Source organism: Sturnira hondurensis, unplaced genomic scaffold, assembly GCF_014824575.4.
Source record: "Sturnira hondurensis isolate 20B ecotype Veracruz unplaced genomic scaffold, ASM1482457v3 Scaffold0016663, whole genome shotgun sequence".
Classification (NCBI taxonomy): domain Eukaryota; kingdom Metazoa; phylum Chordata; class Mammalia; order Chiroptera; family Phyllostomidae; genus Sturnira; species Sturnira hondurensis.
In genome coordinates this window covers 12,427,659-12,453,051 of record NW_028089294.1, presented here as the reverse complement: position 1 = coordinate 12,453,051, position 25,393 = coordinate 12,427,659, and the positions used below count along the sequence as shown (strand labels likewise).

The 25,393-nt window shown below is 51.0% G+C and overlaps 1 protein-coding gene across 1 annotated transcript in view; it reads right to left on the bottom strand.

The window, feature by feature from the left end:
- Window positions 1-4,026: 4,026 nt before the first annotated feature.
- The window catches only part of GALNT14 (polypeptide N-acetylgalactosaminyltransferase 14), a 189,814-nt gene continuing 168,447 nt past the window's right edge, over window positions 4,027-25,393 (bottom strand). Inside the window, exons 10-15 of the mRNA XM_037066865.1 lie at window positions 22,151-22,277; window positions 19,858-19,950; window positions 15,660-15,743; window positions 15,040-15,184; window positions 5,781-5,900; window positions 4,027-4,575 (exon numbers count right to left, since the gene is read on the bottom strand). Of these exons, the coding sequence (XP_036922760.1) occupies window positions 4,417-4,575; window positions 5,781-5,900; window positions 15,040-15,184; window positions 15,660-15,743; window positions 19,858-19,950; window positions 22,151-22,277 (728 nt within the window). The 3' untranslated portion in view covers window positions 4,027-4,416. The remainder of the gene's footprint in view (window positions 4,576-5,780; window positions 5,901-15,039; window positions 15,185-15,659; window positions 15,744-19,857; window positions 19,951-22,150; window positions 22,278-25,393) is intronic.

Here is a 25,393-nt window from a genome sequence, read left to right as displayed (position 1 = left end):
TGGGAAAGACAGCGGTGACAGCCAATTACAGCACTAAGGAATTTTGGTCCGAGCTGACACGAAAGCCCCCTTCCCCCCACGTATAAATATTGGATAAAACATAATAAAACAACTTGACATCACAGCTGCATGCAGAAGGATGGAAGGAAAAAGATTCCAGATTCAAAAAACAAGTGGGAATTCAAAGTTGGAGTGGAGAGTGAGAACTGAAGGGGAGCTGTAACCAGATGTGTGCCATGCGGGCTGGGCTTCTAACGCCCGCGCAGAGGCAGACACTGAAGACCAGCCCCACAGGTGGCTACGGCCAGAGGTGGGACCCGACATAGGGCTGGGTGCTTAGAAGGGCTCGACAACCCCCACCCGGCTGGGTGAGCGGTGATGGCATGAAAGCAAGAAGACAATTTGGGCAGAGAAAGATCATCTGCAAAAGATCAAAATCTAAACTTGTGCAGAGCGTAGACATGGGGTCTAAATTTGTATCATCGTCCCACAGCATGGGAAGCACAAATGGGGAAATTAATGGACAAATTGGGTTGAAATCGATGGAACCCAGCAAAGACAAACTCAAACCTTCCCTGAGGCATGCCTCCATAACCAGGGGGCCCAGAGGAAATAACTACTGCTGAAGAGGAGTTTGCACACGGAAATTACACAGCACGTAAGAAAACAAAGGGAACAAGTCTCAGATTCAATATGGCGCCCAGCTCAGCCACCCATGCTGGCCCCAGAATTACCTAAAAACTCCCATTTCCACCCAACTATTCAATACCATCATCACTCCAACTCTCATCCAGACACTAGAGAGCACCCGAGGCCCCTGCCTCTCTCCTTTCCATACATGTGCACTCACATAAGTATAACTTTCCTTTCACGTAATTTATATGCCACACCATTAAGATACATAGGAGCCCGTACTGTTCACATCAGTTCCCACCAGCCAGTTGTGCTCCCAGGGGAGGGGGTTTCTGCCACACCTGGCCGCCTCTTCACCTAGCGGGTGGCGAGACTCTTTAAGCTCAGTTTGGAGTCTAAGTCTTGTGAGTGCTAGAAATATGAAGAGTATAGGTTCTTTTGGTTTCCGTAGGTCGATGTCATTGGAAAGACTTTCGCTTTCACCCACAGCTACGAGAGGCCTCCTGAGCCACTTACTCTGGGTTATGGAAATTCAAACTCAGCCAGCGATCAGAGCTGACCGAGGACACTAACTCGGCGACCATAAGAGAAACCCCGAGCACCAGGTCACACTCGCTTGGCTGTGCGTGTGCAGGTCATAGGCATCCCACACTGGAGCAGGTTGCTGTCCCATCAGGGTATTGTTAGCTTTGCCTTGGATCAGTTGAATTGCTATTATTCTTGCTTTTGAATCACAACTTATTCTTGCTTCAGCTCTATCGTCACTAGCTTAGTGGACAGAGGAAATGTGGCTAACTACACAGTTGTAGTGACTTCTGTTTGCATCATCAGAGTGCTTAACCTGAATTTTCCACTAGGGAGGCCTTAGGATACCTGCCCCTGTACTTGAAACTAGTCTAATGTTACCGGTCAATTATACTTCAATAAATATCAGAAAAGATACACACTCGGCAGCTCCCATGTTGACCATCCCTATCTCCACTAGCAGGTTACCCTCCACATCCTTCACAGCCCCGAGTCCTTCTCTAGTAAGTGGGAGGTGGTGGGATGCGTGTTTGTTCTCCTGCCACATGGATGTTTGAGACAGACCTACAGCCACACGTTGTGACTTTTGGGGGGTAGTAAAATGTAAGTGAAGTCCCTTTGTCTTGGGAAAGGATACTTGTTTCAATCATCCATGTGGGTAAACATTCACTGAGTGGTTGATGTGCTCAGCCCAGCGATGACAATAAAGCAAGACAGGAGACAGCTTTCCTGCCACCAGGAAACCCAGGGACAGGCACATACGCAGAGGGAGACGAGGGGACTGACGGGGACAAGGCCAGCTCCTTTAGCTATTTTAGTGTACTGCCTGATTCCCCTGCTTAGGGGAGAGGGCACCGAAGACCCTTCTGTTCTTTATTCTTAGCAAGACTGGCTCAAAGTCTGTGGACACACGGCTTAAGGAGATATGAGAACATCTCCTTCAGATGTCTTTATTCCATGGCCTCCCCGCCTTTTCACAGTGGGGACTGAAATAGTTCCCCAAAGAGCCAAATCATAACTAACTAAGGCAAGAGGAGGACTGTGTGACCAAATACAGCCACGTCTGCAGTTGGCCATAGCCATGCATTTTATTGGGTTGGCCAAAAAATTCGTTTGTTTTTTTTATGTAAGATGGCTCTCGTAGTGCTTAGTTGTCTTGAATTTCATTCAAAACAATTTTGTTAGATTGTATGGTGACAGCTGTCGTATTAGCATGCATTTAAAAAAACTTATGAAAATTGGTGGATTTTTGTGCAGCCATTTTAATAGTGAAAATGAAAGAAAATACATGTTTTTGGCATATTATGCTTTATTATTTCAAGAAAAGTAAAAATGCAACTGAAATGCAAAGAACCAGATTTGCACAGTGTACAGAGAAGGTGCCACGGCTGATAGAACATGTCAAAAGTGGTTTGCAAAATTTTATGCTGGAGATTTCTCACTGGACAATGCTCCATGGTTGGGTAGACCAGTGAAGTTGATAGTGATCAAATCAAGACATTTAATTGAGAACGATCAATGTTATACCACACAGGGGATAGCCGATATGCTCAAAATATCCAAATCAATAAAGTGATTGGTGAAAATGAAAAATATCTTTTATTTTACAGAAAAAGCGAACCAGACTTTTTGGCCAACCCTATATACTGTGAGCTTGCACAACTGCCAGCCACTGATGACTTCCTGGATGAAGGGGAGATGGATACCTGTCCAGGGCATCAGTGACTGTGGTGGACGGATTCTAAATGGGCTCAGGGATCCCTACCTCCCGGCATCAGCTCTCTTGTGTAACCCTCTGCCCTTGAGTGTGGGCTGGGCCTACTGACTTGCTTCTATTGAGCAGAATGTGGGAAAAGTGATGGAGAAGAACTTGAGACCAGGTTGTTAAAGATCCAGGCTTTCCTGGCTTGCCTGCTTCGGTGAAGCAGGCTGCTGCGCTGAAGAGACCTATGTAGCAAGGAACAGAGGGGTGCTTCTGCCCAACAGCCCCCGAGGAACTGAATCCTCCCAGCCGCTGCTGGATGAGCTCAGAACAGATCCCCCCTGCTGCACCTGGAGATGGCTGCAGCCCCAGCCAACTCCTGGATCGTAGCCTCTTAAGTCACCCCCGGAGCAGGGCACCCAGTGAGGCTGCGCCTCGATTCTTGCCCCACAGAAACCAAGAGATAATAAATGTGTGTTGCTTCAAGCGGCTAAGCTTTGCGGTATTTTGTTACTTAGCAATAGGTAACTAAGACTAATTTATCTGTATGCAGTGAACTTACCTTGGCTGAGAATGTGCAGGCAGGTTTAGGGAACTTTTGAACAACACAGATTGGGTCTTCTCTTAAACTCTAGTTATGAGTGGACACCCACTGGACCTAGAGCACACAAGGAATTGATGACGGTAAGAAATTCTTTACGTTAGTGGCTGCTGACAATAGGACCATAAGGGCCCACAAAGCCACCCATGTAGGGCAGTAACTCAAATTAGGGAGGAGCATTGGAATCAGCTGAGCCTGGACTCCACCCTGGACCCACTGAAGCGGGGTCTACACAGGCAGAACCCAGAGCCCCCTGAACAGGTACAATTCCCCAGACAACACACACAGACTGTGCACTCAGGGCTAAGGAACACTGATGAGCAGCTACTTCCCAAGTTGACATAAGAGGAAATGAAAGGCCAGAGAAGTGACAGGTCTTTCTAAGGTCACACAGCGTGTGGGTGGCAGCCAAGGTGTCCCACCTCCCTGTTCTCTGCTTTGTCCAGCTGCCACAAGGCCCTACAGCCCCCAAGCATCTACTCAGGGGAGAACTCGGTCCAGTCCTGGGCTAATCCAAATAGAAACAAAGTAAGAGGCACACAGAACACTTCTTAAGTTTCTTTATTTGTTTAGAAAACAACTAACCTCCACTCTTCAACTTTCAATTCAGCCCTGGCCTAGTGAGTGACTTTCTTCTCCAGCCTCTCATGTAAGCAAAGGAAAAACAGACACTTCCCATTAGATCTGTCTCCAGACACAAATCAGGGGCAGATCGGGCTGGGACTGGAGCTTCTCGGCATCAAGAAGAGGTGGGATCTGCCTGGGAGCTCCACTTGGCTTGTAACTTTTCCTCCATCCTCCCTGAGACAGCCACTCCTGCCCTGGGGGGGCTCTGCCTCCACCTCCCAGGTCAGGGCGTCTGCAACAGTCACAGGCAGCTCGCAGCCTGATTTCCAGTCTGCTTTCCTCCGGGGAAGCGCCGCCCCACAGTCCCCGCTGGTTCCGGCACGGATCCTCACGAGCTCATCATGTCCCAGTGCTGGCTCATGAGTGAGGACTCACATGGGTTGACCACGATTTCTCTGTCATTCTCAGTGCCATCACCAAACATGTCTGTGTCTAGGCAGAGGTGAGATGCCACGTGCTCGATGTGGGAGCCGGTCTTGGTCCATTGCTGAGAAGATGGAGAGGAGAGAGGTTGAATCAGATTCTCTGGCTGAGGCCAGGTCCTAGCATTAACATCAGGAGGGCCAGCGGAATCAGAAACATTTAACCACGTGGCTAGAGTCCCCTTGAGACTTGACTTCACGGTCTCATGGAGAAATAAAACTGCAACTAATTGCTTTACCAGGTATTGTTGTTTTTCTTTTTTTAATCAGATTTTTAAAAAAGTAAAAGCAAAATCAATATGTTTGCTAGGAAAACTCATTAGAAGGGAATAACCTTCCAAGCAATAGGCCAGAAAATGTGAAGCGAGTTAGTCACAGAAGCAACCAAAGAAATGATCCATACTCAGTGCATTGGTGTGAAGGGTGGGAGTGAGGTGGAGGATGGCGATGCAAGAGGGGTGGGGGTGGGGAGGCCTCCTGGGCAGCACGTAAACCTCTGTTCCTCCAAAGTGCTTCAACACATGGGGGGCCCAAGCACAGAGTGGGGGGTGGGGCGTCTCATGCTGCTGTTTCCCAGAGGTCACCTTGCATGACCAGCAGGGCAGGAATGGACATGTGTTGGAAAATCACCACTGCCCATAGGCCATGGGCCATGTCAGTTAATTTCTCTAAACAGCTACCCCGCGTGGTTGGGCATCACAAACTCCATTTCCTAGAAGAAGGAGCTGAGGCTCAGAGAGATCCAATAAGCTGCCATGGGTCACACAGCCAGTGAGACATAAATGGACATTTGAATCTCAGTGTCCCTAGTGCCAGCAAGCAACTGGCAGGGAATTGAGTGGAGCCAATACCGTGCTGCTAGAGGAATGGAACACGTGCTGTACCCAGAGTACTACAAGCTTGGTGGACATGCTGCCAGAGCCCAAGGCTCCCAAAGGCAAAGGTTGAGCCTTGCTCAGCCTGTGGTCCTGAGGCTTTGTCCCAGTCCTTTCCTGCTCTGGGACCCCAGGTGAGACTCGGGGCACGACATGACAGTACAAGGTACACATACACACTGGGGTCCGATGAGGTCAATAGGCTTCTAGGTGGCAAGCTGACCTCACGGAGGGCATCAGAGGCAGCACTCCACCCATGTCCTGACCATAAGGACCTCTTTCTTATCAACACTCCTATAGGTTCTCTCTTTTTCTGCATCCGAGACTCAGACTTACACAGGCCATCACATTATTGTAGGCAGCCACGCCCCAGGGCAGACCCACTGTGCGCTTACCTGTTTGTCATCTCCATTCTTGCAAAGGACAAGAACCACTGGGGCACCAGGGAAAAAGGTGATGACCGATAGGCACAACTCCTCCTGGAGGATCTGCTGGGTGTATGTGAAGGCCCAGATCTGGAGGGGCAGAGGCCAGGAAGCGTCACATTAGGATCCTTGGAAGAAGCCACCACTGGTGAGTACTGCTGTGCCCACGTGTGATAACATAACACAGCTTGGTAAAAAGCACTGGGGGCGGGGCTAGCAGAAATCATTTGTCAACAAGCATCAACTGGAAAATGCTACTGAAGAGCCAGCAGGTCATGCTCCCGCATGACTGTCCCCACACCCCATGAGGGGGACTGGCCTGGGGCATGCAGGCCACCTCTGCGGGGAGCTGAGCAACACCCCTGCCAAGCTGCGTGGTCTCTGATTTCTGTTTTGGCAGGTTTCTGTTCTCCACACTTGATGTTTCTAGCAGCTCCCTGGCAGGTCGCACCCTTCAGCCATCCTTAGAATGTCCCTTCTTCTCTGAAAAGGAGTCTAAAGCAGTGTTGTGAGAACATGCGAGTTATGACAAGAGGCAGACCGAGGAACAAAGTGTCCTAAGGGCGCTCGTGGATGAGGAGTGTAGGGAGAACAAGGAAAGGCATGAGAAGTAAAGTCATCCCGGAGGGCGCATGCACACCAGCACTCCCAGCAGAACAGATCACTGGGTCCCCGAGCTCCGGCAGGGAGAGCAGCTGAGAAGCTGGATGGACAAGCCGAGTCCTGACCACAGAGGGAAAGGGGCCTGCTGTGAGGTTCATCAGGAGCACGCTCCTCAGCATTTCCTCCAAAGGGCCAGAGATCAGAGCACAACTAACTGCTGAAAAAGCCTAATACTTTCTAGTTCTTCCATCAAGGAGTGAAAGTACTGCCGTAATAATATCAGAATGTGAACCTCCCGGAGGTTTTGCCCAGGCTGAAAAATGGGGAGACTTGCCCTTTGCCTTTATCATGGGGCAAAGAGGGCAATCTCTTCACCTCCACTTCATCCCTGCCAACCAGATGACCTTCAGCCTCTAGACCATGCCCCTCAATGGCCACGTCTCCTTAGCCAAAGAATGAAAAAAGGGTCCCTTAGCTGGCCAGCCTGCACACTAGGACCCTGTGGCTCATAAGCTGATACAGTGTTTACCTGCCTCTTGCTCTCCACCTTCCCTAGCTCACGGCAGCCACCTCCTGGCCCTGGTTCTCTCCCGACCTCCACCGTCTGCTAACATCTTTGATGTCCTTCTCTGACTTGGCTTGTTCCTCTCCCTTCCCACAGGCTTGGGTCCTTTTGCTGTCCCTATAGGATGCTGACTGCTGCCTCTCCTGATCTGAGATCTCCTTGTCACTCACACCTGGATGGGGCCACCAGCCCAGTGGGAGCCTCTGTCCCCTAGGATTGGGGTACACCTGTGAATCCTCTTGTCCCTTCTTAAGTTGCTGGTGTTGGGAGAAGACCTAGACCAGAAAGTACTCCCTAGGAGGTGAATGGAAATATAGATGAAAAAAGACAGCCATGACTTGAGAAAACTTGGGGCCTGGGGGTTCTTATACTCTTTCATCTACTTCCAGATCCATATATGTTTGAATTTTTTTCATAGTAAAACCTAGTAAAATGTACTCCTTGGGACAGATCAAGTTCTCCTCCAACCTGTGTATGTCACCATTCCACACATACCCTGCCTTCCTCCAGAATGAGCTGAAAGGGAAAAGACATCTGTATGCACAGAGGAGCTGCAAAGGGGATGAGACTGCTAATAATGGCCAGTACTTATGGAGCCCTTACCGTGTGCCAGGACTGTTCTGGGGGCTTTACACAAATTAATAGGATTCTCATGAAGATGGAATTTATGGCTATTATCCCCATTTTACAGATGGTAAAAGTAAGGCTCAGAGAGGGTATCCAGAGTCATGTCCTAGTACGTGGTCCCTGCATATACTCTTTCCATCAGCTCGGCTATTGCTGCTGCTGCTGCCAGAGTCATGGCTGGTTCTAGAACCCTTTTATCCATTTAATTATGGAATGGTTCTGTCCCTGACATCCTCTCTCAGGTTGTAAATATTAAAGCTATAAATCAACTCCACTTTGACAGAAGAGAGCTAGCAAGAAATTCTTCTTCTTGGCCACTTCCCAATGGCAACCCCTCCCCAGTGAAGAGGGAAACAAAGGTCACACCCCATTGTCAGGACTGGGGAGGGGGCAGACCAGAGAGTAGGCCCCTTATGTAGGAATGGAGGCCACACTCGGAGGTCTCCACACCAGACCAGGGGACTCACCGGGCTCTGGCTTCCAGCCTGGACTGCCCACTTTTCTTCCCATCCCTGCCTGTGTCCCCCATGGTGAACTCCATGTTTGCGTGTCCAGGCTTGGACACGCACTCTACATGGTCCCCCTTGGGTCTGGGGATGTGTGCCAGGGACACACTGTACCTTGAGAAGGCCAACCCAGAGGCGACATCAACACACATCCTGAAATCAGATGTGGGCTACTTGGGTGAAGGATTCGGGATTCCACCTTTATCACAAAGGTGGGAGAAGGGCCTGGAATTTATGTGAATTCCCTGCTCTGTTGTGAAAGGAGGGAAAGGCCCATGGCCCAGCTTCAAGGGCAAGGCTGCCAGGGAGCCCTGGACCCAGGCATACACAGCTGGCAGTGAACTATGCCTCGGCAATTTACCAAGCACCCTGCAATTATCTTATCACCACCCTAACCTGGCTTTCTACTTTCATATGAAAAGCATTAGCTGGTTCAACAACAACAACTTTAAAAATATACCATAATTTCTGATTTTCAACTGGTGTGTCACAAGAATTTTTAAGACATGCAATATCACTATTTAGTCAGGGGCACAGACCTCTTTTCCCTTAGATTGTCAAATAAAAAAAAAAAAACAGCCAACACAACAATAGCTGTCTGGTGTGAATGCTCTGTCTGGAACCATAGAGTCACATCTTATTGGTCACACAGCATGATAAGGCTGCATCTGATTGGTTAATTCTTGGTACCAGTAATCCTTATATAAAAGTACAGGCACCTGACTTCTTAAAAAGTCACTTTGGAGCAAAAAGGATAAGTAATTACTATTATTTTTGTAAATTAATCAAAATTATACCTATTTTTGTCAGATTGCCAAAAAAATATTTTTTGGTGTGCTGTAGAATTTTAGTAATTAGTTTGTGCCATGAGATGAAAAAAATTGAGAGAACACCAACTGAGTGGCATTGAAACCTGGAAGTGCTGGGGTTGGAGTTGGGGGCGTGTGGAGAGGGAGAGTCCTTGATATCTGAGCCACCCCATCCACAAACGCCTTTTGGGAAGGATACACCCCTGGGGCTGATGTCTGAGGAAACCACCCCAAGACCCCCAAGGGTCTTGCACAGAGAGGGATTGAAGCCTTTTCACTAATGGATTTCCCACTAGCTGGTGCTTTACTGGCACTGAAATAATTTGGCCTCTCAATTTCCCAGAGCAGCACTGCTCGGTGGCCACGTCCGCAGGAGAGGGGGCTGGGGAGCAGCACACAGGAGCGGGCACAGGAGCGGGGGCGGGGGGGCTTTCCAACTCCCACCCTTTAGCCTGTCAGACTTCCTAGAACGACTGGTGATGAATGAATGGGTTTATTAAACAAATCCTGGAGTTGGAGATGGATTTAGGAGGGCAGCAGTGGTTGCTCAGACAGGCCTGGACCCAGTTGGTAAGCACTGGGCCCTGCTGATGGTCCCATCAGGGGGACTAGCTAATTCAGACCCCCACCCCCACCCCACACACAGAGCACATAGGCACAGCCATACCCATGGAAAGAAACCCAGAGGCCATCTTGGAGGTGGTGCGGGTGGCCTTGCCTCCTTTGGTAAGGGGCTGGGAAGGAGGAAGTTCTCTGCTGGAAGAGGGGAGCTGATGATGGAGCAGGATGGTCCAGGATGGACAGCCCCGAGGGCCTCTGCACTTGGAGGAAGTCCCTGTAGACAGCCATTGTGGTGGGAGAAGAGACTGCCTGGCAACGGGCACAGCAGACTTCTCTCTAGTAGATGCGGGTCTGGCCACAGCTGTTAAAGCTGGGATGAAACAGGCAACAGCGCCCTGCCCGGGGCCTATGGTCTTGTACTGGATGGAGAAGCACATCAGAGATTTTCTCGAGAGGAGATAACTGAAGGAGCAAAGTTCTGAGAGGGGCCTGCATGAAGATGAGTTAGGGTATAGTGGCTGAACTTAGAAGGGTCCAGGGGCCCCTCTAGGAGGCCAAAAACAAGTTGTCTGGGGCCACAGTTCTCAAGGAGGAGATTTTGCCCCTGTCTACCTTCCCTGAAGTCATTTGGCTTTGGAGACATTTTTTGATCATTACAACTAGTTACTGGCCCCTAGTGGGTAGGGCCAGGGACGCTGACCATCCTACAATGCATAGGACTGTCCCCATGACAAAGACTTATTCAGCATAAAGCATCAGTAGTGCTGAGGTTGAGAAACCCCCACCTAATTTTAAGGGCTCGGTCTCTGGAGGCAGCTGGTCTGTGTCTGCATCCTGCTCTGGTATTACTGTAACCTGGGAAGCACTGGCCAACTTATCTGAGCCTCATCTACTCCATCTGTGAGATGGGAGTAATAATGGGACATAGTTTAGGGGGTGGCAGAATACAGTGATGCATGTGAACACACTTAGCCTGGTGCCTGGCCCCCGCGCACAGTCTCCAGGAACAGTGCCTTTAATGACACGTGGGAAGGAGAAGTGGCTGGGTGAGAGAGACTACAGAAACACTGATGCAGAGAGAAAAGTTAGGGGGCTGTGTTTTCATCAAAGCAGACACACACAGCATTTATCAGTGGTGGTGTGTCTCCCATTCAAAAACTCTCCTGTGTGGGAAGTAGTTTTACTACTGAAACACTGAAATGGAGAAGAAACACTGGAAGCAAGGCAGCATCACCGTGGCTTATGCCATGGTTGGATGGCCAAACGGGCTCACTTGGAGCTGACAAGTCCTGTATAGGTACTTCACATTCATTGTCTCTTTAATCGTCGTAGGTTTCTACCTCTGGGAGGCAGGTACAATTTAATGGACGAAAACCTGTTACTGAAGTCAGTGTTATTTCGGGCAACGCAAGGAGCAGACCTCAGGGTAGGTGGTGAATGTGAGACCTCCTTGGTGAGATGGGATCTGAGCTGAGAGTAACCAGGGTCACCAGGTGGCCTTGAACCTCTACTCTAAGGCCACACTGGGCAGCACACTAGTCCATCGAACACTCCCTTGAAGCCATTCAGATAAGATGTCTGGAATGAGGTAGTGGGTTCAAGTGAAACTTGAGTTCAGCTGACCTCTGGATGCACCTGGACCCCTGAAGCATCACCCAAATGCACCGACTTCCCGGGGCTAGAACCCTGGCTCACCCGCCTATGAACTCTTGTAAACTTGGGTGAGTTACTTAAGTCTGCACTGCAGTTCTCTCATATAAAAAATGAAGACAGAGTAGCACCTACTGCAGAAGGTCGCTGTAAGGAATAAAGGGGTTAACACATAACCATGTCCAGAAGGGTGCTGGCTACAGTCTGCACGTTGACGATAATGATGGAAAAGAGGAAGAGATGGCCCTAGAGCACAAGGCCTGTGGGCCGAATCCAGCCCTTCACCTGGTTCTGTCCGCCCAGCACCTGGTTTCTATCTGGCGGCAACGCTGAGCTCTAGCTTGTTAAAGAGTAGTTACGTTTACACAGTCCTAAAATTACATTCGGCCCTTTGAAGGCAACCACAAGGCAGATGTGGCCCCCGGTGAAAGCGAGTTTGACACCCCTGCCCTAGAGGTTTCCCTTCAGAAATCTGAAGGCAACTGCCCTTTGCTTTGACTCCCGGGAGATGCTGAGTGGCAGCTGCGATGGGGCCACTCCCGAGGGGGTGTTGAGAAAACTCAGGGAGGAAGGGTGGTATCGGGTGGGGCAGGTGACATGCTGGCGACCTGACCCACTGACAGACGCTTGGAGAGGAACCAGTGTGAGTCTGGGTCTGGGGAAGAGCTTTTCTCTCCATCTCACTGTGCCCCGGACCCTGCCCCTGCCCCCTCACTGGGGTCCCAGCTGTCTGCACGCCTGCGCCACAAGCCAGAAGTGCTAGGATCCAGGCAGAAGAACACACTCTGAAGTTTTTCATTGATGTGGTTTCCTTATCTTTGAATTGGGGTAGCAACTAGATTGGTGCCTCTGTGTTCCTTCTAGGGAATCCAATACATATTTTTCTAGTGAAGCCAATAAAGTTAAGAGGAAACTTGGTAGCCTGGAGGCTGCTCGGGCTTCATATGTTTACAAACTCATGATGTATGTCTCTTGCCTTCCACCGAAGGCATCAGTTTGCTGATGTCCCCAATATACACTCAGATAAAACATTTTGCTCCCAAGGTTGATGAGCCAGCCAGGAAAGGGAGGTAAGGCAGAGTGAAGGACGAATGGGGCTGGGGGTGAAGCAGGGACACAAGCCAGCATCAGAGCCAGAAGACAGCCATGGTTTGAGAGTCTCCTTTCAATGATGAGGACACCCACATGCCTGGTGACACATGACCTGGACAGTGAGAGGCCAGTGGGAAGCACAACTCAGAGCTCCTGGCTTTCACAAGCGGTGATTGTTCACTCCAGACATCTAGGTCCCAAATGGCTCAAGTCTAACTTTAGGATGTGTGTTGATGTCGCCTCTGGGTTGGCCTTCTCAAGGTACAGTGTGTCACTGGCACACATCCTCGGACCCAAGGGGGACCGTGTAGAGTGCGTGTCCAAGCCTGGACACGCAGGCATGGAGTTCACCCTGGGGGACAGAGCCAGGGGTAGGGAGAAAAGGGGACAGTCCAGGCTGGAAGCCAGAGCTCTGAGTCCCCTGGTCTGGTGTGGAGACCCCTGAGTGTGGCCTCCATTCCTATATGCCCGGTTCCCACTAATGATAGGGAAGGAGCCTACTCTCTGGTCTGTCCCCTCCCCAGTCTTGACAGTGGGGTGTGACCTTTGTTTCCCTCCTCACTGGGGAGGGGTTGCCATTGGGAAGTGGCCAAGAAGAAGAATTTCTTGCCAGCTCTCTTCTGTCAAAGTGGAGTTGATTTATAGCTTTAATATTTACAACCTGGGAGAGGATCTCAGGGACAGACAGCTTCTGTGATTAAATCTGAATAAACGGGTTTTAAAACCAGCCATGATTCTGGCAACAGTAATAATAGCCGAGCTACCGCATGGTGGCTGGATTTTCTAAATCCGCCTCCATCACTTACTGGCATGTACCCTTGGCTAATCTCTCTAGGCCTTGGTCCCATCATCTGTAAAATGAGGATAGTAGTAATACAGTAGTCCCTCCCCCCATCCTTGGAGGGCACATCCCAAGCCCCCCAGTGGAGGCCTAAAACCTTGAATAGTACTGAACCCTATATAGACTATGTTTTTTTAATACATGCACACCTTTTCACTCGAAAGGAACACTTTATGGCTTCTCTTTGGCATAGCTGAATAACCCGCATCACTTTCTTGTTCTTTGGGGCCATTATTAAGTAAAATAAAGGTCACTTGAACACAAGTGCTACAATTCTGTGACCGTGGATCTGATAACGCAGAGAGCTACTGAACGACTGAAGGGTGGGGGCACACACAGTGTGGGCACGCTGGACAAGGGGATGACTCGCGTCCAGGACAAAGTGGGATTGCCCAGATTTTTATCACACTACTCAAAATGACGTGTCACTTAAAACTTGTGGACTGTTTATTTATGGAGTTTTCCTTAACATTTTTAGACCATGGGTAGTTGAAACCATGGAAAATGAAACCGTGGATAAGGGGACCATTGTACCTACTTTATAGGGTTCTTGTATCACTTCCTTGATAGGGCCCCTCAGACAGAAAAGGTGGAAGCAGGAAAGAGGGATGGGTGAAGGGCATCCCTTCCACTGTGAAGGGAAGAGGGGCAGACACGACTCCTTCCAGGCAGGCCAAGAGGCAGGTCAAGAAGAGAGGTAGGAGGAAAGAGACCAGGACCCCTGGACGCCATGATGCATTAGCAGAAACGGGTGGGAAACAGAAAGACAGGACTGTGAGTTTATGCCGAAAGGAGCAATAGATACTGAAAGGAAGAGAAAGGTGACACAAGTCAGTCCTACAAGGTGCATACTTCACAGATGCACACAGGTGCACACACGTGCACACCTGTGCACACATGCACACCACAGTAGGGGACCAAACTGGCCTGGCCTTTCATTTCAGCATCATCACAGCCAGCAGAGAACATAGATGTCTGCTAAATGAGTGAATGAATGAATGAATTCATAAATGAAGATACAAATTTGTGAATCAGTGAAATAGAGAAGGTTGCCAAAGCTGGAAGCAAGGATAAAACCTCTAAGAAACCACTTACAGGGAAAAGAGCAGTGACCTGAGATTCTTGGTGAATACTCACCGTAAGTGTAAGAGAGTTGGGAAAGAATCCAGCCAAGAAAAGAGAGAGGGACGATGGAAGTGCGGGAGAACCAGGACCATGCAGAGCCAGCACAGCCAGGAGGGGAGTTTACGAGATGGACACACTTCAGTGCATCCAGCAGGACAAATGTTACAGAGGTCGAAGCAGGCCATGTGTTCGCCAGTGACCTTTGAAGGGCTGTTCCATCATCAGACAGGAGAGCACTGGCCCACAGAACGTGGGGATGCTATGTTGCTGAATCGACTAAGTCACCAGGCAACCTTTCTGAGAGGGGGCAACGTGCCTCCTCCAGCCTTGGGGGAAGCAGGAAATAGCCGAGGACAGGATGGGGTGAGCAAGGGCCCTCCTCAGAGACAGGGGTAGCAGAGGATGGTAACGGCTTTAGCAAATCTGATGTCACTACCTGGAAGTCAGTCAACAGAAAGATTCACAGGGCAGGCATTTCGGGCTGGAGCAGCGACACTCAACGACACGCGCTTCTGTTTGCAGTTCATACATGGAAGTAGCTGTCCTACCCGCTCTGCCTGACCCCGCCCACACTTACTGCCAGCGGGTTGGTCACCGATGACATACTCATTAAACTGCTAATTTGATGGCAATTTCCTCTGGGCATGACACTGTCTGGTAAGGTGTCCTTCAGAGAAATCCCGTGCCCTTGGAAACTCAGCGATGTGAACCCAGTCTCACACTGAGGGGAGTCATGCTTCTCCTCCTCTGCAGCTGAGCTCTGGCTCTAACTGGACACCTGGTATCACATAGAAGCAGGAAACAGGTTGAATCGGTGTACACGTTTGCCAATCCCCAGCAGGTTCCTTACCTGGGACTTTGCGTCCTCGCCTTTGCTCTTGACACATGGGCTCAACTTGAGGTTGTAGATCTCTGGGTTTTTCTGCCTTTGAGACTCCAGGCACTTCTGCCTCTGTCGGATGTTACCCTTCTGGATAGAGGAATCCTTGGGCACTCTAGAAGGAAGCCACAGGAGAGGTGAGAAGCCATGGCTCTTGGGATTTTTACACTAGCAGCTAAGAGGTGGGGGCAGTGCTTTGAGAATGGCAGGGGCATTTTTTCCTGGGCTCTGCTGGGGAGAATACCCTTAGGAACAAGGCAGCAGGGAAAGACCCAGGAGTCAAAGGTCAGATGGAGCTGGAATGGAGCCAGCGGCTGCCCATATGTCCTCGGGTCACATCAGGGGTGGGGAGGTAGCAGTCAGACCCCAGCAGCTGAGAAATACTGCTCCGAGCTAACCCCAATCCCTGATGCTACTGATCAGTGTAACTCCTCTTCTGGTTTGGGGGGTCAGAGGGAGCTCATTAGACTCCTCAGACCTCTGTCTACTTAAAAGCCCTCATCTAGTTGCTGACAGCCTCCTTATCCAGACCAAGTCAGTGGAGGGCCTTTCCCGGGAGCCACCAGAGGCTCACGTAGTAGGGAAGATACCTGAGCTCTGGGTAGACATTCTCCAGGTACCACTTGAAGCTCTGGCAGCGCAGTTTCCTCCTCAGGTCCAATCTGCTCTCAATGCTGGGGGTGAACAGGAGGACAGAACACAGCGTGTCACAGGCAGGTACCAGGCAGGTACCAGGCAGGGTGGCACAACGCACAGCCTGTGCCCATGCTCTGCGCCCACCTCTCTCTGGAGGGCACTGAGAAAATTAACTGGGAGAGATTTCTAGAGCCCCAGGCAGAGCTATGGGAACACTGAGTAATACCTCACAATGGTGCGGTAATGACACCAAGGACTTGTGCTTTAACTTCAAAGTGGATTTGGGGGATATTTTGACTTTTCACTGAAAACGAGGCTACAAGGACAGTCAATGTGTTGTAATAATTCACCACTGGGGCTCTGCGTCTCATCACTCACACACCCCTCTTAGAGTTCTGTGGTTGACATACCACCCCAGCCTCTAAGAAGCCTCTTCTTTGGTTGGTTCTGGGGCCTCATGATCTAACTGTTCATCAAATACTTATTGAGCACCTACTATGTGCCAGGCATGTGTCCAGTGTGGGATATAATGATAAGCTTTTGAGTAGTAGAGAAAGGGAGCGAAAGAAGCGATCCCAACCCGACGTGGATGGGGGCTGGGCAGGCACGGACTGTGGGAACAGCGCAGGGCTGTGCCCTTGCTTGACAGGTCTGAGGTGGTCAGCACAGTAACCCTGAAGGGAGAGTGGACGTTACCCAGACAAACTAGAAAGCGGGTGAAGCAGGCGCCCTGGTAGAGGCAGGGGACTAGCAGAGAGTAATGCATGGGGGGGAGTGAGAGGATGCGGGCAGGAGCAGCCCTGTGGGAGGTGAACATATGTGTATGTGCAAATATACGTGGGGGGGATGGAAGAGGGGAAATGAGTGGGATGAGACAAAGCTACAGACCTATGGGGTCTTGTGAGGCGAGGCTCTGTGGAGGAGGTGGGACTTTATTTTTAGGGCAATGGTGTCATGGATGGGTTCTGAGCAGAGCATAACGTGATGATGTTTGCAGTTTAAGAGCATCTTATTGATAGCAAATGGGTCTGATGGGGCAAAGCTGGAGGCAGTGAGAGCCATTAGGAGGTGGTTGTAGGAACCTGGGTACTGATCATGATTTCAGGTAGAAAAGTGGGGGTGGGAATGGAGAGAAGTCCCAGGTTCAAGTCCCTCCACTTCTCTCCATCTGCACCACCAGCACCCACCTGAGTTCCACTTGCACCCTGTTGCTCCTGGCCATCTACACGAAGTGGCCCTGCTCTGTCCGGCCACGCCTCCCACCACCCAAGCCCACACCAGGCGCTGTCTTAGCACTGAGACTTTTAATATAGCACTAACTACAGTTTGTCACCAGACTCTAAGCAACACAGGGACAGAGATGAAATTTAAAAAAAAATGCTTATGTTCAGTGTTTAGCAGGGACCTGGGTGCTCAGTGATGCCAGGATGTAGCACTTGTTTGGACATGAGTGGGGAGGGAGGAGTGAAGGTCGACAACCAGATTTCTGACTTGGGCCATAGTACGTAAGGAAGAGCATTCACTGAGATGGAGGACAGCGGATAAGGAGCAAGTTGGGGTGCCAAGTGGATGAGTTTGGCTGGAACTTGAGTTAGAGGAGCCTGGGAGACACCCAGGCAGAGACGTCTGGTTGATACTTGGATGTAAGGGACTGGAGCTCAGAGGAGAAGTCCAGGTTAGAGACGGACATGTGAGTAGCAGCAGCATTGAAGGGGTTGCTGATGCCAGAGAGACTATGATAAGAAGACGGCTATGACAGACCCTCAGAGAAGACTGACATGTGAAGGTGGCAAGGGGAAACTGAGGCTGAAAATGAGACAGCGAAGGTGGAACCTGAGCAGCAGAACTAAAGCCAAGACAGTAGTCACCGAAATCCAGAGACCAGAGCTGTGCTGCGAGTGGGGGGTTGGGGGGTGGGGAGAAGATTCATACTAATGGGGAAACAAGAGCAATCAGAGGGGGAGGGGCAGGCAGCTGTTTCATGAAGCTTGGCTTTAAAGGAGAGGACAGGGTGCAGGTAATGAGCAAAGTAGGACTGAAGGAAAGTTTGGTAGTGTTTCCTTTCTTCCTCTTCCTTTTCATTCCATTTTAAAAATGGAAGACACTGAGTAAGTTCAAACGCTGGTGGGAACCATGTAGTGGAGGAGGGATGAGCGATCAGGAAGAGAATGGAGGAGACACATGGAGGGCCAAGCCCCCTGGAACAGTGGTTCCCACACTGTCTGCATCTTAGAATCACCAGAAGGGAGGGGGTGTCTTTAAATTAAAAAAGAAAAATCCGTGCAGCCCCGGCCACACCCTAGATTACATCAACTCTCTGGGAGTTGAGTAGAGGCCTCAGTAGCTGCCGAAGCTCCCTAGGTGATTGCAGTGAGCTGGCTATTTTGGGAACCGCCACCCTCAAACCTTGCTCCTGGGGTTGAGGTCCTCTGACTAGCAACGCGGTGTCAGCTGGGAACTTATTAGAAATGCAGTCCTACCGAACCGGCATGCACTTTTTAACAAGATCCCCAGGAGATCTGTGTGCACATTAAAGTTTGATAAGCTCTGGGCCAGGAGGCAGGAGGAGATGAATCCAGGCTGTGGGGACTCAATAAATGTTGATTTATAAATGAGTGCAGGGATGATCGGTGTGTCTGGAGTACAGGTGAGGGCTGGCCTGCCCCAGCAGGAGGCAAGCCGTGTCCTCTGAGATGAAAGGGACAGAGAAGGATGGTGCGGACACAGTGGAGTGTGTAGTTTGGTTCGTCTGAGGAAGTGGATGCCATCTATGTCATCTATAAAACAGATGTCATCCCTTATGAGTGACAGGAGGGGTGTGGACTCAGTGGCTAGGGAGAGTGGAGAAGATTTAAAAGGAGCTGGAGGGGAAACGCTGGCCAGGAGAGGGAGCGGGACCAGTAAGCATAGCGAGGGCCTCCCTGAAGCTGATGGCAGCAGTGTTAACAGTCCCAGCTGGTAATTCCCAGGGCCAATGGGCAGCCTGTGCAGAGGGGAGAAAAGGTATGGAATCCGGTTCATCCAGGGTTGAGAAAACTTTGCCTGGGGCGTTGATAGAGGCACAGCAGGGCTACAGATTTGAGGACATCTTTCAAGTCCTCCCTTTAAGCAAGAGAACAGAATCCAAGCTGGAGAGGGAAGGAAGCGAAGAAAGGAGAGGTGCATGGACATGGCCAGTGAACTGGAAGTTTGGTGAGGGATACAGTGAAGGCCTTGGGAAGCTCTGGGAGAGAAAAGTGAGGGGCGGCATGGGCTAATGGCTTCAGAGATGCAGATCGTTTTGTCAGGGTCTGATTTAACCCTCTGGAGCAGTGATGGGATTGGCCTATGAAGTGTAGGTTGCAAAAAACCCACCTGCTCTACAGCCTCAGTCTGACCAATGAGTGACATTAATATAGCAAAAAGTCATTGGCTGGCCCCGCCCCCCAGAGACAGATAACGTAAACAAAGCTGCCACTTTCCCCTGCTTGAATCAGCTTTGGGTCGGGGAATGCAACATCATGTAGTTTTAGAATCAGACTGGTGTGGTTGGGGCCTCGTCCCCTCTTACAGTGGTGTGACCCAGGACAAGTACCTTAACCTGGAGAAACCTCAGTCGTCTCATTGTGAAATGGGTAATCATACCCACATCTTACAGTCTGGGGAGTGCTAATGAGATAGGTATCTCTGTAATGTCATCTGGCACTTCGTCCCTTTCCCTGTCCTCTCCCACCCCCATGAAGCTGGAACGCCACTGTAGGGGACATCTGTGGGACACTGTGCCTCCCAGAAAAAAAGCAGGACTTGGGCTTGGGTGACTGAGAACTAGGAGGAAGGCACTCACTCCAACGTGCAGGCCTAGTGCTATGGTCCCATAGCCCAGCTTTCTGGAAAGAGCTGGAAATATCGGTCCACTGTATAAGGACAGCCCCATGGGAGCTGGTGGCCAGGTCGCCAGGTAGTCATTCCACACGAGCTGCCCAAAGCCCTGCACACCCAGAACAGGGCTGGCACAACAGGGCTGCAAAAGGAGAGTAGCCACAGCCTGCGGCCTGGACGGGCTTGGAGGCTCCAAACAGCTAAGTGACAGGCCCGTCGGGACCCGTCTGCCTTGGGCCTGTGAGCTGGGGCCCTTCTAGACTCTCTGTGCAAATCAACCGGAAGGGCACTTACTTTCCAAAGGGCCTCTCCAGGGCAAATGGCCGGGCAGCATAATAGTATTGCCTGTACTCATCCATCCATACTTCAGCTGTCCGCTTGGTGTTCCTGGGGTGGGGGTGGGACGGGCATGTCAGGGAGGTGTTATCTGAGAGGACCCGTGACGTATCTAGTTAAGGTGCACACATGTGAGCAGGTTGGCAGTGCTCCCCAGGCCACCTCGGTCCAGTAATACCACTCTTCCCAGGGTGCTGAGCAGAGCCGAGTCCCACCCAGTCTCCAACGGGACCTTTACCCGCCCAAGATACAGGACTTTAGTAGTGATGACAAGTGCATCCCCAAAAGGTACGTACCAGAAAAATTACCTATCCATTGAACTCCCATGACTCAAAAAAGGAATCACGGGGAGAAAAGAGCCTGGCGCATCTGTGTGGCAACGGTAGCTGAGAGGACGGACAGGACCTTGCAGTGCGCCGTCCCCAGGCTCCTGCTCCAGGTGCCCCCTCTTTACACAAAATACCCGCCGAGGTCCCAGCTCTCCCAGCTTTCCCCGCAGTCTAAGCAACTAGCTTCTTGCGGGTGTGAAGAATTAAGTAATCAAGCCGTCTCAGGTATTTTGCCAGCACTCTTAGGCTTTTTTTTTTTTTTAAATCGGGAATTGTTCTGAGCCTGACTCCAAAGGTCACAGAAAAAAGACGGGGAGGAAGAGAGGCACTGAGAAATGTCACCACTCAGCAGTCAAAGAGGCAGGGATACCTGGAGGAGCCCCAGAGTGCAGAAAAAACATGCCAGAAAAGAACCAGGTGCCAGGGGCAGCGTGGGGAGCAGCACCCGCTGAGGCCCCTGGCAGTGAACTTGGAGTCTCACTAAAGATAATGTGTGCCTCCAGATTTCTGGTTCCATCTGGAGCAAAGGCGTCTGATAGAGGGCACGGCAAGCCCTTCCAACATGGCGGGCCAGAAATGAGTCAGGCACACACAGCCCAGTTTGGGGGGGGCAATGAAGGCTGTTCTTGCCTTGCTGACCCTTCTACTGGCTGAACCATCAGCAAACCGGAAGCTCCTGAGGCGACAGCTGTACCTCATTTCTCTAACCACTGAATGCCCTGCCAGGAGCACGCAGGATGCCAACTGTCCGGGGTCTGGTCTCAGGGACAGTGGAGGTTCTGGGGCCCCAGGTTCTGCCCCTCACTCCCGGGCTGTCTCCACGTTGCATCACAGCCACATCGCTTTCCCACACCAGATGTCAGCTTATCTTTCCCTTTTGAAAACTCAAGAGCAGAGGCAGCCCTACCTCGGTTCCCTGCTATTCCTGCCTGCGGGGAGTCTCACTGCCCCACCCTGGCCCTCCACATTCCCACAAAAGGTGCTAACCTTCCCACGGCTCAAACCCACATCTCCTTCGAGACTGCTTCCGTGTCGGGATGTGACCCATACCTGTTCATGTATGTGAAAAACGGAGGACAGAAGAACACAGAGGAAGGAAGTGACACCCCGAAGGAAGAAGACAACCAAAGGAGGTGCTTCGTTCTCCTTCCCCCAAATGGACAAAATGATAGGAGAAAGCGGAAGAAATGGGTGAGTAAAACTTTCAAATGAGAAAAGACAAGAGAATGAGGGAAAAGGAGAGAAGATGCTAGAGGGGAAAAAAGAACTATATTATACATAAATTCATTTTAAAGGAGAGGGGAAAGGTTGAAAGAGAATTGAAGCAAAGGAGAAGGCTGTAGGCAGGGAGAGAGCAGGAAAAGGCCCGTGGGCACCGCCGGGTCACTGAGACCCCGGTGTCTTGTCCTTCCCCAGGCAGGAGATGAGAGCACTGTAGGAGAGGAGCCCAAGCCGAGGGGCCTGCCCCGGCCTGGACCCTTTCTGTGCACAGGCGAGGCCCTAGAACAGCCATGGGCCTTGAACCCACTGTGCCTCCCCAGCCCTGAATCTTCCCAAGAACCTTCTCCCTGGTGACAGCCCGAACGCGGAAGCACATCTCCCAGAACTCAGAGGCCAAAATGGCTGCCCTTCCCCAGCCCCAAACAACACAAAACACCTGGAACCTTGAGCCCTGCAGAATGGTGCTGCTCAGTGACTTGAAACCCCCAAGGCCACACGTGGGGTCTTGCCAGTCTGGGGGCCCCTGCCTAATACTAACGGGCAGGACCGACCTCCTTGTGTAGGAAGAGGCCTGGAGAGCACCACATGTGGCTCCTGGCCACCCGGGCAACCTACCAGAGAACCTGAGACAGCCACAGCCCATCCCCAGGAAAGCCCTCCGCCACCGCAGCTCCAAGGGAGCCCCTGGGCTGCGCACTTACTTTATGTACGTGTTGGCGTTTCCATCTGGGAAAACATACGGGTGCTTTTTCCGGAAGACATGGCCCACTCGGCTGCAGGGGACGATCTCTAGGCTGCCCCCACACATCCACACTCGGAAGGAGATCTCTGCAAGAAAGCCATGCCTCCCATCACGGCTCCGCCTCCTGGACAAGGAGGGGGTGGGACACACCAGATCCAAGGAAGCGGTGAGGGCCCACTGCACCCAGCCTAGGGCACAGCGTTAAGAGCTGAGTTCACAACCAACTGTGTGCTCCGCAGGCTGGGCAATCTCGGTTTCCCCATCCACAAACGGGGATGAAGATAACACACCTGGGAAGGTGGTCTGCAAGGAGGAGCATGTGTCTAAATCAGCCCCTGGAACACACCAGGGCCAGCTGCGATGCCTTAGTCTGGAAAAGAGAAGGCCAGGGGCCACGAGAGTGCTGCTTTTGGACACGTGGAAGGCGTCGGTGTGGAAGCCAAATCAAATTCCTGCACAAGACCCCAGAGGGCTAGAACCAGGACTGATGAGAAAGAATTTCCATTCAAAACTATGGGAAAATTTGCTGACAGTCAAGGTCAGATTTCCCTCAGAGCGGGGACAATGTGCACACTAGTGACAGCAGAAACACGGAGCGAAGGAAGTGAGAAGAGCTCAGCCTGGGGGTCCGTGGCGTTGAGTCTGCAGTATCCTACCAGCTGCATTCCTGGGGACACCTGCCTGACCTTGCTGAGGCTGGGTCTCCTTGTACATCAGGTGAAAATCATAAAAATACTCGGCAGGATTGCTGTTGACATCCAGTGAAATAGAATTTTGAGAGTAACTGAAAACTCTGGTGGGATGGAAAGATCAGCAATAGTTATGAAGACATGTCCCTCTGAAGCCCATGTCTTTAATGAAAACATGAACACTGTTGGCATGGACCACCTGTGCCCACTTGCAACTTCTTCTGCTATAAGAGGCATTTGAAATTCATGGACTTAACATTCAAGATCTCTGCCCTCCTACAAGGTCTAGGATGCACTGGGATCCAGAATCTCGTGGGCGCACTGCTGGAATTGCACGCCCAAGCTGATGTTTGCGGGAGACTAGGAACAATGAGTGTGTTTCGCTGACTGTTTACAAGCACTCTCCACCTTGCAGAGAATGTGCTGAGGGGCTGAAGGGCTTGGTGCAGGGAATTAGGTTAGTACACGTGTAAGTTCAGTCTCCGGAGACGTCTTCCTTAACAGGTCTAAAGTCTACTGTGTTCCCATCAACTCGTCTTGTTCTCGTTCCTAAAAAAGAAAATGTGCGAATCCCTCAAGACTAGAGATGGAAGCCCTGCTTATTAGATATAACCAGCAAGTTTTGTGCCAGCTTTCTTAAAAATATGTGTATGTTTTGGCTATGGTCTCTTCCTTTCCATGTATTCAAATGAGACATATGTTCCCTACTCGTTTGCAAAGTGAATCCCTCCAACCTAGGCCTCAATCCCATTCCCCACCCCAACCCCCTGAAACCTGCTTCTTCCCCAGTAGTGGCTTGGCCCAGCACTTTGCTTTTTTCTGAATCTGCTGACCTCCCTCCCCTCTCCCACAGTCACACACAGATCCCCACCTTCAAAAGCACTGTCGCCTGGTCCTGGTCCTTCTCCACATTCCTTCTGGTCTCCTAGCGTCCTTCACTCCAAGGATGTCTCCCTGACGTTGCTTCCTCATCCGATGCCCATGTTCAGTTGACACTGAGGACTCGCCTCTGGGCTCCAGCAGCCGCTTCCAGTGGATGCCTGATGCTGTGCCGGGTGCACTGGACACCCTCAGACACAGTGCACCTAAAGCCACTCTTCCTCCCTTGTTTTCCTGTGTCTGGTGCCTTTGCCAAACCTTCTGAGCATCTCACTTCTGCCAACATCATCCATGGGAGGAAAGTGACCCCTTCGCTTACTTCTGGCTGGGCTTTGCTCAGTCTCCCTCAGGTGGTGACCCGTAGCCAACAATCCGGGGGCTCATGGTTGTGCATGGTCTTATTTTCTGATGCATACGCAGTCCTGATCGGGCAGCCGATGGCAAGTAGCAGGGAACTGAAGCGCATCCCCCCAACTCCAGAACCCGTGCTCTTGCCGGATTCCACCCACCTCACTACTTCAGCCACAGACACAAACATACTGCCTTCTCCATGCTCACCAACAAGAGACAAGTTTATAACCAGCGGTCACACTTCTCCCTCATCCACTCATGCCCCCAATCCTGACAAATGTCTGTCTTAGACCCCCTTCAGGCTAGTCGATGCTGCCCAGAGGATTCCGTGGCCTTAGGAGCATAGGCGCTCCTCTCCCTGGAGGCCAGATTGTCATAACTGAGCGGAGCTGAGACAGTGGGCGACGTGCATGGCTGTGCTGCTGCAGGAGTCAGGGCGATGCAGCTTGGAGTGGTCAGATTGGCGTGGTAACGACCATGTACTGGAGTGTGGAATATTTAAGACCTAGGACACAGAGTGGCCCTTCCTTTATCTACTCCCCTAACTTCGAGATAATGTCTATCCTCAAAGGACTGCAAGTCAGGCCCAGAGATTCACAGATACCTGCTAGAGGCTTTGGGAAAGTCTTGTAACCCCTTGACCCCAGGCAGTGGGGGGCCAGGACATCCGCATGTGCCCCTTATAAGCAAAGCCCAGTCCCTCGCTCTCCACTTCTTCTGGCTCTGCAATGTCACCCCTCTCTTATGTGAGGGAAGATGAAGCAAAAAGACGATGCAGGGAGTTTGCGAGGGGCTGTCACTGAGTAACCGGCACAATCTCCCTGGCGATGAATGTCAGTTTCAAGTCTGCTGTGAATTCCAGGTGGGAGAAGTGTAATTATTCCATCCTCAATGGGAACACCGATATCTTATTTTCTTAAACTTCCTTCAAGCTTATTTCTAACTTAATTCTTTAAGCTTTCTTTAAAGTGACATTTGAGAGCAAATTGCCCTTCCCACCGTCCATTCTTGCCTCTTTCTATCTCCTCATCAAGCCATCAGTCATTTCACCGGGGCTCACGGACCCCTGCCCTCCGCCAGAACCAGCGTCTACCTGACAAATCCATGATGGTGGACAGGAATTCAGTGGAAAAGGGACAGCTTTCTCCCTAGGAACTAAGCCACAGCTAGTCCTATGCCTCTCCTGGTTGAGGTTCTCATTTCATTTTACAGCCTGGTTTCTCAGCAAAGGCAAAAAGAGCATTAGACGCGGGCTCCACCGAGTACAATGGGCTGTTTTGAGT